General features: G+C 37.0%; 2 protein-coding genes across 5 annotated transcripts; both read right to left on the bottom strand.

Moving 5' to 3' along the window:
• Positions 1-256: 256 nt before the first annotated feature.
• Positions 257-9,071, bottom strand: wcy (WW domain-containing adapter protein with coiled-coil wacky). Of its 4 annotated transcripts, none has more exons than XM_089598677.1 (13): positions 8,232-9,071; positions 7,700-7,733; positions 5,189-6,169; positions 4,276-4,513; positions 3,961-4,046; positions 3,655-3,735; positions 3,350-3,548; positions 2,859-3,272; positions 2,549-2,760; positions 2,310-2,448; positions 2,003-2,226; positions 1,786-1,913; positions 257-1,700 (listed from the first exon to the last, which is right to left on the bottom strand). In XM_089598677.1, the coding sequence occupies exons 1-13, from the start codon at positions 8,270-8,272 to the stop codon at positions 1,622-1,624; spliced, it is 2,856 nt and encodes a 951-aa protein (XP_089454803.1). In that variant the 5' UTR covers positions 8,273-9,071; the 3' UTR covers positions 257-1,621. The 4 variants fall into 4 exon arrangements, with proteins under 4 accessions (XP_089454803.1, XP_014207368.2, XP_089454804.1 ...); XM_014351882.2 differs by having other exon boundaries at positions 258-1,700; positions 5,168-6,169; positions 8,232-9,070; XM_089598678.1 differs by lacking the exon at positions 5,189-6,169 and having other exon boundaries at positions 260-1,700; positions 2,537-2,760; positions 8,232-9,068.
• A 245-nt stretch (positions 9,072-9,316) lies between these two features.
• On the bottom strand, positions 9,317-12,720 carry CtsL1 (cathepsin L). The gene is made up of 6 exons (XM_014351863.2): positions 12,470-12,720; positions 10,989-11,099; positions 10,720-10,872; positions 10,437-10,640; positions 9,999-10,356; positions 9,317-9,917 (listed from the first exon to the last, which is right to left on the bottom strand). Exons 2-6 carry the CDS (start codon positions 11,082-11,084, stop codon positions 9,706-9,708), a joined length of 1,023 nt encoding a protein of 340 aa, XP_014207349.2. The 5' UTR covers positions 11,085-11,099; positions 12,470-12,720; the 3' UTR covers positions 9,317-9,705.
• Positions 12,721-16,798: the final 4,078 nt, after the last annotated feature.

Genomic DNA, 16,798 nt, shown 5'->3' with positions numbered 1-16,798 from the left:
ATGGATAAGACAATTTTAATTATTTCATCCTTATAAAATTATGTTCCTTAAATGATAATATAAAATTTTAAAACTATGCACAGAAATATTTCTAGAAATCGGAATGTCGGAATTCAAATAAAAGCATTTTATCTATGTATACAGTTTTGTGAATTAAAAAATAAATTAATAATTCTCAACAAAGTAATATTAGGTAGAATGAAAAAACTGAATATTCTTATTTTCATGATTTTTATATGAATCAACCATTACATTAAATAAAAGAATTACACTGTATACACATATATAGAAAAAGTAAGTTCTATTTTTTATGTAGAAAATTACTTCTATTGATCTAGGACTGATGGAACTCGAACGGATCAAATGTTACTTGGAATAAGTCATCCACGACATTCTTTGAAATTTTCTGTAAGACAGATGATAATCCTTGAAATTAGTAAATTGAAAAATTACTTAAGAAATCTTATCTTTTATATCCCATTTTGTTGATGTATTTGACGAAGGGTACAAAAATTTACACCAAATATTTTCATGGGTCTCTCGTGGTATGTTGGGCAGATGTATTATTTAACTTTGTTTTCCTTTAACGTTACCGCCTACTACAATTTTTATTGATATCGTATAGATTTACCATTTTAACCACGTAAATTATGTTATGTTGAAAAAACTTTGAAGCAATGAAAACAATAATTAAAACTTCAACGGTTTCTGATGTCATATTTTGATCTAAAAATCATTTAGAATGAATAATAATCAATTACATATAATTATATTTGCAAAACAATATATTAATTACAAAATCACGGTCTTATAAAAGAGCAGCGCAAAAAATTACTTTAAGCCTCAATTTTTGATGCTCAATTTGAATCATTTTAAGTTAAAAGACAAACAAAGAATGACAAAACTGTTGTTTTTTTAAATTTTTTATACTGATACAAAAATATTACTGTCCTCGGGAAGCTTGTGGAAAAAAATGTTTAAGTAAAAAATTTTTGTTAAAACTTCTGGCATGAATTTTATTCCTATACTAGACTTACAACAAAAATCGTTTCGATTCAATATATTAAAATGCTGCCTCGTCGTTTGAGGACACGAAACATTGACAGGTAAGTAATACAAGACAATCGTCAAACAAGACCAAATATACAATTTATCGCTCAAGTTACAAGTCTGATTAAACTCAGAAGTATTGAAATTAACTGTTTTTTCTTCTAATATTGATTATTTTGTTGCTTGCAGAAACTCTCTAGCCACTTTAGTGCGAGTGTTGCGCGCACAAGTGCATTTATGTGGTCACACTTTATGTTGTTAATCTTCTTTGTTGCATCCAATACAAAAGAGGTTTTTTTTTTCTTCACTTGAGATAGGCCCCGTGTTTACTCCCAGGGAGATATCAATTATTGTAAGACTCGCATGGCTTCTCTCTGGGTCCCGCCAATCGTTTTTCTGTTCTTTTATTTTCACTATGTATATCACTTCTATTTCATGACAATTTAGGTACAATCTTGATTATTTCAATATTAATGAGCATAATAAGTGGTTTCTTTTCTGTTTGCATGAATTCATTATAGCTCGTAATTAATTATTATCATTATCATTATTATTTATAAAGTCTCTTACACTAAGAATCATCAGACATGAAGGAATTTTGGGATTTCAGTTCCTCTAATGTCTGAATTTGTTGACGAAGGAATAATATCCTGAAAAATCAATAAATAATGTTTTACCTTTCTGATTTTATATTCGTAAATTTTTAAAAAGCTAATCAAGGTATTAAATACAAACCTTTGTTCCTGAAGTGTCGCTTGAATTTCGGTCAGCCTCACTATCGACCGAGCCGTCTTCAATTCCGCGGATACCCGTGTGCACTGTAGACTACCCATAGTGTGTGCTTCTTCACTTAGTTTTTGGGCCTATACAAAATAAAATAAAAATTAAATGCTAACTTTGTACATAGACAAAAGCAACATGTATTATTTTAATAATAAAAAAAGGGAGTTACCTGTTTTTCTAGTATATCTGCAGGAAAAGCGCGTACATGCTGCGTCAAATCATCCCGATAATGATTGGCGAGAGAGGGTGTTAACGAAGGCGTTAAGGGTGGCTGTACTCGGGAAAGCGCTTGGAGGCCACCATTGCCTAAACTACCTAAATTGCCTAAGGTACTGATGCTCTGCAGGGAACTTATATTTTGAACGCTGCTATTTACACCCCCAGGACTATTCACTGTTATGATAAAAAAATTGACTTTTAACGAATCGCTGAAAAAGCTTTTGACTAGAGACATAAGTATTTGTATTGAAACTTACACTTTCGCGCGTCCAAACAGTCCTGCGTTTCAGAATGCGTTGGCGTAGGAGGACCTTCACCAGTAGTATTACTAGTTGTATCCACTTTTAATGGAATCATAATATCACTTGCACAACTGGATCTATCTCCAGCTCCGGACTACAATTTTTTAAGAAAGAAATTGAATAAAAAAGAAGAAGTACCAAAACTAGGGTCCTATGAGCAGGATGCCCGCTTAAAAAATTACTTGAGCATTTACTTGTCGTGAGAGTAGAATTGCTGTCTGAATAGTTTGAAGAGCCTTTTGCGCATCAGGCTGCTCTTTGCCAGTAATTTGTGACAAAAGTCTTGGAAGATTTTGAAGCGAAACCGGCGGTCCAGTTGTATTACTTGCGTGTTGCTGCGTTGGAGAACTAAGTTTTCCTGACGTTTGGGATACAGATGTTGGGTGTGATGCTAATCTAGGTAACGCTAAAAAATAATCATGAAAAATAATGGTTAAGGCGAGATGAGGAAATTGAAATAACACGGAAAGTAAATTATGATTGAAGTAAAACTTTAAATCTTACCATTTGCTAGGAGAACGGGCCCTTGGAGCATCGTGTCATGCAGACCGGTACTGACAATAGTCTCAGACGTAGGTGTCGAGTCACCCGGCGAAATGTCCATGTCCTGAGCCTGTCGATCTTGAGCAGCAGCTGCAGCCGCAGCAGCCTGCGCTTGGCTCTGTGCAGTCATCGAGACCACGTCATCTCTGCAGGAGTCACGATCCCTATCGCGTTCGCGATCCCTACTACTGCTACCGACGGCCTCTTTGTCGGAACGGTCTCGTTCTCGCGACGAGATTTCATCACGATTACTCGTACCCGAGGAGCCCCAGTAATCACCACGCTTGTCCGATTGCCGTGACGATGACTTGTTGTTACCGTCCCGCGTACTACTACTGCCACTATTCGTCCGCGAGTTGGAATGTTTATCATGACCTAAAGGTGTTGGATGTGAAACTCTGAGTATTCTTATTGATACGATAAAAAGTGAGATGGATGAGCACAAGACTTACTTGACCTAGAAGATGAGTAGTCGTTGGATTGGCGCTGGCGACTATCAGTTCGAACAATCCACTCCCGTGGCTTTTCCCACTGAGACACTTCAGTTTTACAATTGTAATAATACTTTTTACCCGAAGAGCTCATGTGTTCTGACCAGTCACCAAACCTCGCGGTTCGCTCCATCGCACCTCGCTCGTCCCCCCGCTTGTCCTATTGATTTTTAAATAAACAATTTTTTTTTTTTTTTTCTTTACATTGCTACGCTTTCTCGTAGAGCAAGCGTACTAAGAAAAATAAAGTAAAATTATTTGTTTACCTGGCATGAATTGTGTGTTGGTTTTCTTTGAGAGGAAGATTCTCTTGATGAATTTGAAGATAATTTTATTGGATGTAATATCTATTTAAAAAGATGCATGGATGAGTTATATGAAATTTTAGAATTGGTACAAAGAATGAAATTGTGTTTAACAGAAATTAACACGTGTAAAACAGAGCAAAAGATATTGGGTTGAATTGAACTCTTGTAATATCTGAATTCTTGGACTCATTCATATTTAATCCAAGAGTTTTTTCATATATATATGAAAAAAAAAAAAAAAAGAAATAAGCTGAATAAACTCACTTCTCCACTGCTCCTATCATGATTGGTCCTGTGTTCAGAATCCCTAGACTCTCGACTTCTCTTGTCTTTTGGAGATCGTGTACAATCTACACAGACAAGATTTTCCGCACAATCAAATAAATAACGTTAAAATAGAACTTTGTCTACATTTTTTGCTCCATAGATCACAATTTACTAAAAATGACAGTACTTATACGCACGACACTTTTTACTACTCCGTACTTTTTGCTTACAGTATAATTAATAATTATACTGTATAATTACAATATAATTTTTTTCCAATAGCATATCCAAGTTATTAAATACAAAACTTACCGGAATACTTATCCCTAGAGGAGGACAACTTGTAGTCTCTATTTTCTCTCTCCTTCTTGTACAGAGGCTTGGTAGAGTAGTTGCGTGGACTGTCACGGTCCGCTCCCATGCCCAACCCCAAGCCCCCAGCTGGACTATAAGAGTTGCCATTGGGTGAATCGCGCGGTCGTCCTTCATACCTGCTCTCCGATGTCGCTGAGGACGAGTAGCCACCCTTAGAACTGCTGTACTTAGCGTTCTGCAATTAAAAAAGTCAAGAAATACACATAAATTTAAAAAACCCAGGACACAGGTCTCGAGGCTGTTCTTTATACAATATAGAGTTCAGATATTTGACTACTTGAAATACTAACAAAAATAAAGCAAAACAAGAGGGAAAAACAAGTGTTGTGACTTTGAAGAAATAGTGATAAAAATAACAAAAATGCAAATAGTAAATACATAATGAAATAGGAGATTAAAGTAGAATTAAAACATTACATTCTCATCACAAACATATTGACTTTGTTGATCTTTCATACACTTGCCAACAATAATTTTTGTACAAAATTAGTTGCAGATAAACAAAATCTTACATCTACAGAGAATAAAAAATAAATGCAAAACTTAGGCACATACTATATACATCTACATGTTCCATAAAACTACTGGAGCACTCCAAAATCTACCTGTTTTTCCTATTTGTTGTTTGATTGTTATCAAAACAACTTTACCGATTAACCCATAGCAAATGTCATTTAATTGATAAATAAAATTGTATTTCGCGTAAAAGGAAAAAAAAAATGTATATCTAAAGTATGAAAATAAAAAAGAAAGAACCGCCTCAAAGAGCCAAGTGTGCATGTGTACATGTTGGCAGAAAAAAAAAGCAAAAGGAAAAAAGATAGAGAACCGCGTCCTTGAACGTCCGTACTCGCACAACCGGGTAGTCGTCATCTTTGCGGCTCTGGCAGTGCCTACTCCACGACATGCTCGCCACGATCTCGTCCTCCTCCGCCAACACCTCTTCCTCGTCGTCGTGAGCAGACGCCCGGAGCTGCTGCCTATTGTAATCCGATGCTGACGACCTATTGATTTTTCTTGGCGGAAGCTCGAGTAGATCGACGTCGTCGAGGAGCTCGAGATGCTCGTTGCGACGACGCCGATGATAACTACCCGTGGCAACTGTAACGGGTACAGCAATAGCAGCAGAGACAGCAGTAGCAGCAACAGTCTCGGTCGGTAGCAGGTTATGTTTACTACGCGACGATGAGGACAACTTAGATGAGGAAGCAGCCGTAGATCGGGAAGTGCTACGGCGTCTGCTGCTGCGCTGCTGACGACGTTGCCTGGAGTGCAACTGTGACGACGAGGTTTTCTCGTCAACGTCGTTTTGAATGTTGATGTTATTGATATTGCTGTTGTTGATGTTGCCGCCACTAGCACCACTATCCCGGGGAGGTGGACATCTGCTCAGACCATAATAGCCGTCGTTCCTGCTGCTGGCACCGCGTCCCAGTGGCTGCGGCAGATTCTCCTCCGTCTCCTCGTCGTCATTGTGCTCCTGTTGCAAGAATTCGTGCCCGTTGTTGCTGTTGTCCACACTGTCGTCACTGTCGCTGTTTTCGGTGTCCGAAGAGCTGCTGCGCTTCCTACGATGGCTCGACCTCGACCTCGAGCGACGAGACGAAGTTGGACGCCGTCGCCGACGAGAGCTCCGGTGCAGCGGTTGGTGATGATGCTGTTGTTGTTGTTGTTGTTGTTGTTGTTGTTGTTGTTGTTGCTGCTGCTGCTGACGACGCCCCGAAGACGACGACGACGAAGACGACACGTCCGCGAAAAGCTCACCTCCGCCCCGGCTACTCTTCTGCAGACGCGCAGCCGACGACGACGACGACAAAGTTCCGTCCCGCTTCTTTTTTTAATTTTTTTTTCGCTCGTTAGTTCGTGTGGGTTATTTATGCAAGTATACATATACATATGTGATTTTTTTTAGTTGAGGCGCCGTCGACGAGTGAGCAAGTAGGAAGAAATTAAAAAAGAGCGGATGGAGGGTGGATGATGATTTCGTGAGAAGAGAAAAAAAGAAAAGAAAAGAAAAGATGAGACTGATCTCGGTTAGTAGTTGCTTTCTTATTTGTTTATAGGTATAAAGCGAGGAGATTCTGAAATGGGAGTGGGAGAGCGGAAGCGCCTTGTTTTTTTTTGCACTCTCACACCTGCTGCTGGTCAATTGTAGTAAGTAATGGGGGTGGTTGATCAAAGAGGGAAAGTGTGGATTTGACGGGTGTGTGTTGGAGTAATGATAAAGAGAAAAGTCGTCGCTCTACGCGGGACAGTAAATCGGCTCCATCTTTGCAGAGGAGGCGCGCGAGAGAGAGTATACATGCAGCCGCCTGCCAGCCACCACTGATGGTGGGCATGTATATATTGTATACGTACATTATATATAGTATACATGACACACAACGACAGCGACAGCATCAGCAGATAGAGCGATATTATACTGGATGTCGGATAGGTAGGAATAGGCGTGTAGCACTCATAACCTACGGAAGACGAAGTCGAGCACCGCCAATACCCCAATATCCGTTTTTTCCGTGTTAATTGTTATAATTGTGAATCTTATCTTGTTTTTTGTCTTCTGTTGTTTTTTGTTTTGACTCGTAGAAAGGTTGTCCATGAGAATTTTACGTTATAAAACAATCTTGACAACGGTCTGGATGCTTTTTTTATTTGCCAATCACACTGGCAACTTTGACGTTTATAGGCTTTATTACAATTGACAACAAATAACTACTTTAAGCATGCTGTATTTAAGTACTTGCTCATAGATCTAATCAATGCATAAAATGGAAATACCCAATATAATTACTTATTTGCAGACACTAAATTGGTATAGAATTTTACTTTATCAGTGCTATAATCATTCAATTAAATGAGGATACTGCATACTGTAAAATATTGATACTTTATTGATATTAATTGAATAAATTCATATAATTTTAATCAGTAATACGATCAAGATATCAAAGTGTTCATACAAAATAAAATTCAATAGAATTTTCAGTTTTATTTTAAATGAGCAAACTAAATCATCTTATATTGCAGAAATATATTGCTGTAATTTATAATTATGCTTAAACTCAAGAACTGATAAAATTAATTCTTTTGTGAAAAAGTATCCAGTACCCACTTAAATAATCAATTGTGTGACAAACTCATGAAGACCCAAAGAACCAAATAAGAACAAACAAAAAGCTGTACTTTTAAAGCACATTGTACTGATGCAATGATAACTAAAACTTGAAGAAAAAAAAAAAACATCCACAGAGCCAGAAAGATTACAAAATTTAATGTATAAGTACTTAGTGATGGAGAAAGATGAAAGTGAAAGAAGGCTGTGTTGTAACAAAAGTCAAATCAGCAGCAAATGCACATTTACCTGGTAGGGATGGGCCTGATGCTTTTCGAAGTACCTGAAATCAGAAAAGATAATGGTTCCATTGAAATATATTTCTCTGTGTGTGAAAAAAGTCAACGTTATATCAGGGGTTACTTTAAAGGTGCAGGTGTGTAGACTCCACACTCTCTACATGTCTAGTATGTCTACATTCACGATTCACCCGCGCACGTATGCATACATAGACACATGCTCATGCACACGTCTAATCTCTCTCTTTTACCCTTTCGCTGACACAACGAGAGTGATTAAAAAAAAAAAAAAAAAAAATGTAATAAGATGCTCTCTTTTTATGGATAATTGGTAAAAATAAATCTCTTTGAGTTACGCATGTTTACATTATCCTTTACACACTATCAATCGTCGCGATCTCTTTTATCGTATCACAAGTACTAACGAGTGCGAGAGAGACACTCAGGATGAGAGAGAGACTGCAACAGCGTGCGATTACGACTATAAAATCTAAGTTACTTGATAAAAAGAGGGGCACAAATAAGAATTCATTATGGCTTACCCATCACTGATCCTTTGTGGTTTCCTCGCATGCATTACCATCAATGCCGGTATCTTGGATAATACTCGTGGAACCCGAGATATATGATGTCTCTATGCGTGGTGATGATGATATCGTCGCGGAAAGTATATAGTATCTTGCGTATGATGAGAAAGCAAGAGAGGGGGAGGAGCTAAGTACGTGCGTATGGTGTATGGTCGAGTGTCTTCTTTGCCCTGGATGCCTCTACTTATCTTCCCCCTCGGACGGCTCGGACTCGGTAAATCTCAGAATACTTGGGCGACGATGCCTGTACAGTGTACACACGCGCCACACACCGTTAATTACACGCTAGACCCCAATCTCTCACTCTCTCTCTCTCTTTCTCTCTACCAGCCTTTTAAATCGTTGCTCCTGATGCTTCCTTTTATATATGTACTTGGGGGTCTGAATAGTTTGATGTCTGATTTGTGATGGCCGCGCTTTAGCTGCTACGTGTAGATGATGGTGATTGGGTCTGTGGTGATGGCAACCTTCGGGTGACCCAGCAGCAGCAACAGCTCGTCTTCCACGCGACGCCAGCCACAAAAAAAAGCAAAAATGACGTTCCTTGGAGTATATTACCTTCTGGACACACATGCAGCCATGCAGGCAGCTCTCTCACTTTGGTTCACTTCGTCCCTCTCGTCTTTCCATCCGTTCGTGTTCAGTCTGATTCAGTAATCAACCGTTGCTGCAGGTTACTCTCGTTTATCAGCTTCTCCTTCCAGCTATATATAGTAAGTATAGAACACTTGTATACAACACTTTGACTTCAGCATCCCACCACCACCATGGTCCCAGAGACAGCTCTTGAGCTCTTCTCTTGCTCTCTATAGTAGAGTGCGCGCAGTGCGCCTCCCACACACGCCCTTTTCCGATTGACGCATGCGATCCGTATCCGCAACTCTCAACCAATCAGAGGCAACCTCCAGGTTGAGCCTAACCAATGGTAGTGCGCGCTTGACTTCGAAGCGGAAAAGTTTGAACAAGTAATTTATAAAGACTTTTTCCCGGAAAATCGGTTTATTTGTTACTAGGATAAGGAGACAAAAATAAACTAACGGTTTTTTTTTTCAAAACTTTAAATCCTATTTTATTTAATATCATAAAAATATCTCAATGCATAAAATGCTCACAGTACTTGTGTGTTTGAAAAGTATAAAATTATAATTATTGCATGAAAGAAACGTGCTATCATTAATGACTTGCACGTTACTTTCTCTACAAAAACAGCAAATTATCACAATCAAGGATCCATCGTATATTGTACATCATGTTTTCCTTATGAAAAATCGTATCTTTTTAACAAAAAAATTAAAAGAAAAAAAAAATTTGTAACAGTTTTACTGGAAATCGTGTGTTGAGAGTTATAGTGTAACGCACGATCAAACGTACAAATAACTCAATGCATGTGTGCACTTGATATTATGATTATGTCTTTTCAAATTGACATTCAGACGAGCGGGTATGAAGCCGATGATGCTACACCGCAATGATTGTTTTTGTTTCGGGCTATCTTGATGTATCCTTTGTCACCCCATCCTTCACTCCAGCTGTTTTTCACCAACCAGTAGTCTTCATTACTTTCCTCGTCTGTGCCATAGCCAACGACAAGGACACCATGGTCGAGTTGAGTGGACGAGCATTCGGGCTCAAAATAGACTCCTGAAATAAACGAAATAATATTTATTTATATTCACTAGTAACCTTACAAATGACAAAAAAAACGAGGTAAACTGAACGCACCACTTGAGTAAAATTGGAAGGTCTGGTGTGAAGCATCAATAGCAATAGAGACTGGGCCAATGGTTGCAACAGCAGCCTTTAGTTTCTCTTCGTCACCCTCAGGAACGTCGACAAAACCAACATCCTCAGCACCACTTTCTTCTGAACTATAACGGCATCTGTCGTCTTTACCTTCATATGGATAGCTTATCTCGGTATCGATGCCTTTATTGTCCCGAATGTACTTAAAGGCATTATCCATGAGACCGCCACTGCAGCCATTGTTGCCATATTTGCCGGAACAGTCGATCAGATTCTGTTCACTAAGAGACACAAGCTTGCCAGTCTGTCTGAAATGCTGCCCTTCCAAAGCTCCAGTCTAAACAATAAAATAAGTTTTTGCTTCAACAATCAAAATTTTTTTTTCAGAAATAACAATTAAAAACCAAGTAGAACTACCGTTGAAAAAGACCAGCAAGAACCGCAATGTCCTTGATCTTTGACAGGAGTCACTGCACCCTGATCCCTCCAATCAACAGATTTGGGTAGTTCAACATTTGCAGGCATAACGAATTTCGCACCACGCAACTTTTGATAGCCTTGAAGCTGACCAGGTTGAGTTTTGTTGAATCCGTTCAAATAATGCACGAATTCATGATGGAGCTAAACATAATGCATCGAAAATATAAAACTTCTATTACCGTGGAAGGTAACATTACGTAGTACTTGAAACAATGATTACCAGATCAGCATATTTGTTAAGCTGTAGCTTGTAAGTAACGTGTCCTGTTTCGTATTTGTGATTGTGTTTGGCAATTTTGTGTTTGTTCTCCATAAAGATTTTAAGCCTGAACTTTTCTTCAATATCACTTTCATACCCTTTATTGTGCTGAGCCTACAAATTATTAAAATATTTCAAAATCGTGATTTAAAAATTTTTTTTACATCTTATTTAGTTTCTTTGGTACAGTAATTTCAAAGAGTTGGAAATCTTTTTTAATTTATCCTGACCTTAAAGGCCTTCCATTCTTCCAACACCACGTCGGTAAACGAAACTGCAGAAACGGCCGCAAGTGCTACCATGAGAAAGACCAATAGACTTTTCATGATTAATTAATTATTCTGAAAGTAAACAAATCATGAAATTAGTTATTGCCCATAAAACACAAACAAAAACTTAGAAGGAAGTCCATAGAGTATAACAAACATTGACATGACTACGTGATGAGTCAGGAGAACTCAAAGCATAAAGTGAGCAGAAATTTTTCAATAGACTTTAATCTTTAAAGTAACGTTAAAAGAACAACTTGGGGTTTACATTAATAACTGTGCACCGTAATAAGAAAATTTTTTTCAAGTTGAAGCACTTGATTAACAAAGATTCATTACGTATGTTACGTGGTAAAGAGACTTTTTATCATTATAACAAAATAATATTTACTAAAGTTTAATACCGTAGTTTTACCGCTTTATTAATTAGGTAATCAATTACAAACGTGATAACTCAATCAAAAATGTATCATAAACAATAATTTTGCAAAAAATAATTTCATCTCATGTTGTTACTCAAATACAACTTAACGCAATATCCCAAGCTTTGAAAATTATGTCTCAATAAATCAACATTTCCTATCCGTAACAGAACACAAATAAGTAGGGTACTTATGGCGATAAAATATAATCAGGCGCGCTCATTTTAGACAAAAAGCAGACAAAGAATCAAACAGGACAGTCGATTAAAAAAGAGGCGTACTTACAATAGAGGGAAAAAAAAGGCTGTGACGCGTAAGATATTAACTAATTATTACAAGCACCAACACGCGCAAAATAATGGAAAAATTTAACGATCTTGGTCGTGGAAAAATTGCGTCGCAGTGCTTAATTATAATATACTATGCTAAGCTAATCGTATTTTTTCTTTGTCGACTCAAGGCCCTTACGTTCTCATCTGACTCTCTTTTCTCATTCCATTCCATAGGTATACTATACTAATATACTGAAAGGTGTGTGACATTGGCATTGTATATACTTAAACGTAAACACACGAGAAAAATAAAGCACACACGACACACAACACACTTTGAGGTCACGAACTACAGAAATGATATTTCCTGGAAAAAGAGTTTCTACATATACTTACAATTCTTTGACACAAGATATAGTATACGATATAAACTACAAAACAAGATTGTATTGTGGGTAGGTATATAATTGTGAGATGATATATCTAAGCACGTGGGTGCCATACTACTCTAAAAATTTTTGTAACAATAAAAGCATTGACAAACGTTAAATAATTAAATTTCTTTATTATGGTTTTTTTTTTTTTTTTTTTCGTTAGACGAAGATTAAACTGCCATTGTTCTGCGTTTCGCGTACGAAACAACTATTCAACAACACGCAAGACCTATATGTTTTATAATAACTTGAATAATTGGATTTAATGCTGTGGATAAAAGTAAGCTGCAAAAAACACTACTTGTAACACTTACCTGAACATAAACAACACAAAAAATAAATGAGTCAGCAGACAAATATGCGCATCCACAATAGAAAAAATGTATATTAAACTCGTGACAATAGAACGGAACGGATCGAATGACGAATACTCTGTTACGACTTGAAACTCATGAGCTCAGCTCACTCGACAAACTGCTTGGAAATCAGGAGAAACGCGGGCCCTTTATGGCTTTTTATGCGCGTATACTTCCTAGCTGTTGCTCCGTTGACTCCGTTTTTCTCTTCTCCGGGCTCTCCCCCACAATAAACTGTGCCCCCACCTAATTCTTTTTCTTTTCCCGCAGACCCGCACACCCACAACACACAATATAGTACATACCGCGGCGGTATATACACCAACCCACAAAACATTGAGGTGACAACCGACACTAGATTCGTTCACCTTACAATCCAGGGACGGTCGGGGACGGTGTGAGCGAGTCGGAGACGAAAGTGAACAAGTGCTCTTCTCCGATCGTCCCTGATCGTCCCTGACCGTACGCGATGCGCAGTTGTACACGTTAGGTTAGATTAATGCAAAAAGTAAACAAACTTGTTTGTATTTGCACTTCTTTATTTACAAACTATTGTTTACATACAGCATTAATCTAACCTAACGTGTACAACTGCGCATCGCGTACGGTCAGGGACGATCGCGGACGATCGGAGAAGAGCACTTGTTCACTTTCGTCTCCGACTCGCTCACACCGTCCCCGACCGTCCCTGGATTGTAAGGTGAACGAATCTACTGTCTGTTTTGATGATAACATCTATGGTTATCTAAAAGATATCAATTAGTTATCTAGAGAACAGTTATCGAAAAATGATGTCTTATAGTTGTCTTTTAACAGACGTCTACGCGATAACTTTAGAAGGCAACTTAGTGTTATCTTTTTTACTGGTATCATTTTGAAGCGTTGTCAAAATGTTATCGAAAAAATTATTTTTAAAGTTATGTCCAGGTTATCGAAAGAAAAGATGCCTTATAGTTGTCTCATAAAAGACGTCTATGTGATAACTTTTAAAGACATCTTAGAGTTATATTTTTTGACCGATATCTTTTTTAAGTGTTGTCAAAATGTTATCGAAAAAACAATTTTGGAGTTACCATATTTAATGTAGAAAACGATAACATTACGATAACTTACGATAAATAAAAATGATATCAATATTTTTATCTTATTCAGACATCATTATGATAAAGCCGGTGCCACCGGTGCGATTGGTTGCGGTATATATATAGGAGGTGCACGGTTCTTATATATTTTAAGTGGATTATAACCTCCTTCTTTTTTGCATCAGCTGTCAAGCAGGCCACATCGGATCCCGTTCGCTTTTTGTCCAGCTCTCTTCGTCAGAGGCATCATCAAAAGGTTGTGTCATTTGTTTCAATAATCTATACTTAATCTTTTATTAATTTTTGTGCTCTCTGCTCTTCTTCTTTCAACTCAAAAGTGGAATTAGTAACTTTTGATAGAGACCTTCTATTAAATCAAAATTTGTCATCTCAATTTGTAAGTATTTGGTTTGTTTACAAATTACCTAGTTCTAGTTTAAGCATTTATAACTAAAAAACATTGAATATTTTTCTTTAGGAAAACAAAATTTTAAGCCTGGGAGGAATAAGTTTATCTAATACTATAAATAAGATTATGCCTACCATTATAACATGAACTGTGTCGTCAACTACTTAACTTGGTACGGTTTTCATAGAACTCTTGCTGTAATGGATCTCCATTTTCCATCGATAATCATAAGTATGTATTTTGATTCTGAAAACTTATGTATTTTTAAAAATTTATTAATCGCCAACATTTTTATAGGTGCTACACGAAAAAAAATTGCATCTACTGTATCAGATGTACAAGAACGCATTAAAGATTGGTTGCGTAGAACATCTGACAGGCAGAAAAAAAAAGAGGAGTCAATCAACAGCCTATGTTGTAATTAATTTTCTAATTGTGCTTAAACCAGTGATTCTTAAGTATGACATAAGTATAAAGTATTTTGTAATCGTAAAAAAACAATTGTAAAAAATACACTTTTAAAAATATCTATTATAATGAAGGCATCGTGCAATTTAAAGAACTACAGATACCTTTGAATTTAATGAATTGATTGATTAATTTATAATTTAAAGGCCATCATTCAAATGAATTATAAATTTATTCAATTTAAAGGTATCTGTGGTTCTTTGAGTTGCGTAAATGCTACTTCTATTATTTAATACGATTTAAACGATACCCTCAAGATATCATTTCATTTACACAGCAGATATCTGTAAGATATCATTGAATTTAGCACCACAGATATCTAAAAGACATCCTTAATTCTTGCTCTAAAGACATCCATAAGAGATCAAAAACATTTAGTATGACAACAGCAGACGTCTAAACGTTATCAATTAGTTGTCATTAGCTGATGCTTGTTTGCTGACAACTGATAACAATACGATGTCTTATCGATAATAATTAGGCGTCAATTTGACATCTTGCCGATGTAGTTTTGATAACTTCGGTAGATATCAGCTGACGGTTCAATGATGTCGTATAGATGTCTTATTGTCACCTTAATGTTTTGTGGGAAGTACCAACAGCTGGTAGGGTGGTAGGCTGCAGTGGCACACTGAGTACTGAGTACTGAGTTAATTCGCACAGACGAGATATATGAGATATGATATGAGAGAGAGAGAGAGTAGTAAACAAAAAAATAAATTTTGTTACTGCGCATGCGCCGCCAGAAACAACTTACAAGTTACTGCGCATGCGCCGCTGGAGACAACTTACAATATGGTGGTCAAGCGCTAAAATTAAAAAAAAAAAAAATCAAAGTCCTTTCGGTTTATATTTGTAGGTAACTCTCGTATTTTTCAATTGCATGTAAAACAAACAATGGTAATCAAATGACGCGAGGACAAGACAACTGACAGCATGGCGTCAGGTACTTTTTTTTTGCTCTCCACTCTGTCATTCCACAAAAAGTGTGTGTGAGTTGTGTTCGCGAAAGGCTCCGTCAATTTAAATCAGTTAAAAAGCCAATGTGATGATTCATACAATATATTATTATGAGGGAGAGAGAGCTGTGTGATGGAATATAATGTTGCATCTGCAACCTCGTCAATGAGCGAATTAGTTAAGCAGAATTCGTCGCGGTCGGTACTCGGATGGGTGACCGTTAAAATATCTCACCGATCACCTTTGCTGCCGATTTTTCTGATTTCCATCCTGCAGTTATCATCAACCAAGTGCTGCGAAAGAAAGCTAAATAAGACTCGTTGGCACTGCCTACAATGTGTATAATCTGAATTAGAGTCACAACAAATTCTGTTTGCTCCATCGGATGAATTTTACTAAAAAGTATATATTTGACGCGTATACTCTTTATTTTTCAGTGGGGGCATGTGACAACATCATATATGGACATCCGAAATTTGTATCCCAATGATGTTTCTCGCCCCGACTCTACCTCGTGAGTCAATTAAAATTTTCCATGCAAGATTATTGTAGAGCCAAAGTTGTCTCTACACTTGCCTGTGATGAATCACTTTTTTGGATGGTTATCATTTCTTAAATTAAACACCTAAGGTTTAAAGTCGATTTTACGTATACACGACACATTTATTTAAATACAATTTTCGAGAACCAGAATCACCGATCGGCATGTGTATCCATGTCCATTCGTTGAACTCTTAACTGTCGAGTTTTAATCCATCGAGCAAAATGCTCTTACGTTAATTATAAACATATCTTAATATATACATTTGTACAAAGAAAAATCGGTAGACACATACACACATAATGTGTATACACGTAGTTTTTGTTTAAACAAAGTACGATGGTATGTGTTTATCTTTGAAGGAGAGGATTAAAAATGTTTGCAAGTTGTATTTTCTCAAAAGTAATTACTTGTTTATAGTTTACTCGTACCGATAATTCTGTTCAAAAAGAAATTACAAAAAAAACCTAATCGACGACTCGTAAGTACAAGCTATTGAAAATTAACAATTTTTTAAACAAACACGAAAATAAAAACGTTAGTTGTACTTGTTATTTGAATCGTAAGTTAAAATTTAATCAGCCCATGGCCAGCTGCAGTTTTTTTTGATAGATCGGTAACTATCGGTAAATAAAACATATATATGCGACTTTTATCTCATTACATCCGCTACATCGTTCTTGGTATACGATACTTGATAGATTCTCTTTGTTACTATATAAATATATGCTCATCCCCATCACGTGCAGTGGGGTTTTTCGTCTTTAAGTTTTTCTTTATCGCTTCCTTGTGTTGCAAGCTTCTGGTTTGTCGTAAAAGTTCGTTCG

Source organism: Copidosoma floridanum, unplaced genomic scaffold, assembly GCF_036245765.1.
Source record: "Copidosoma floridanum isolate Cflo_tuat_1 unplaced genomic scaffold, Cflo_Japanese_pri ptg000006l, whole genome shotgun sequence".
NCBI lineage: Eukaryota > Metazoa > Arthropoda > Insecta > Hymenoptera > Encyrtidae > Copidosoma > Copidosoma floridanum.
Note: the sequence above shows the minus strand (reverse complement) of the source record. Positions and strands in the feature narration are given on the sequence as shown.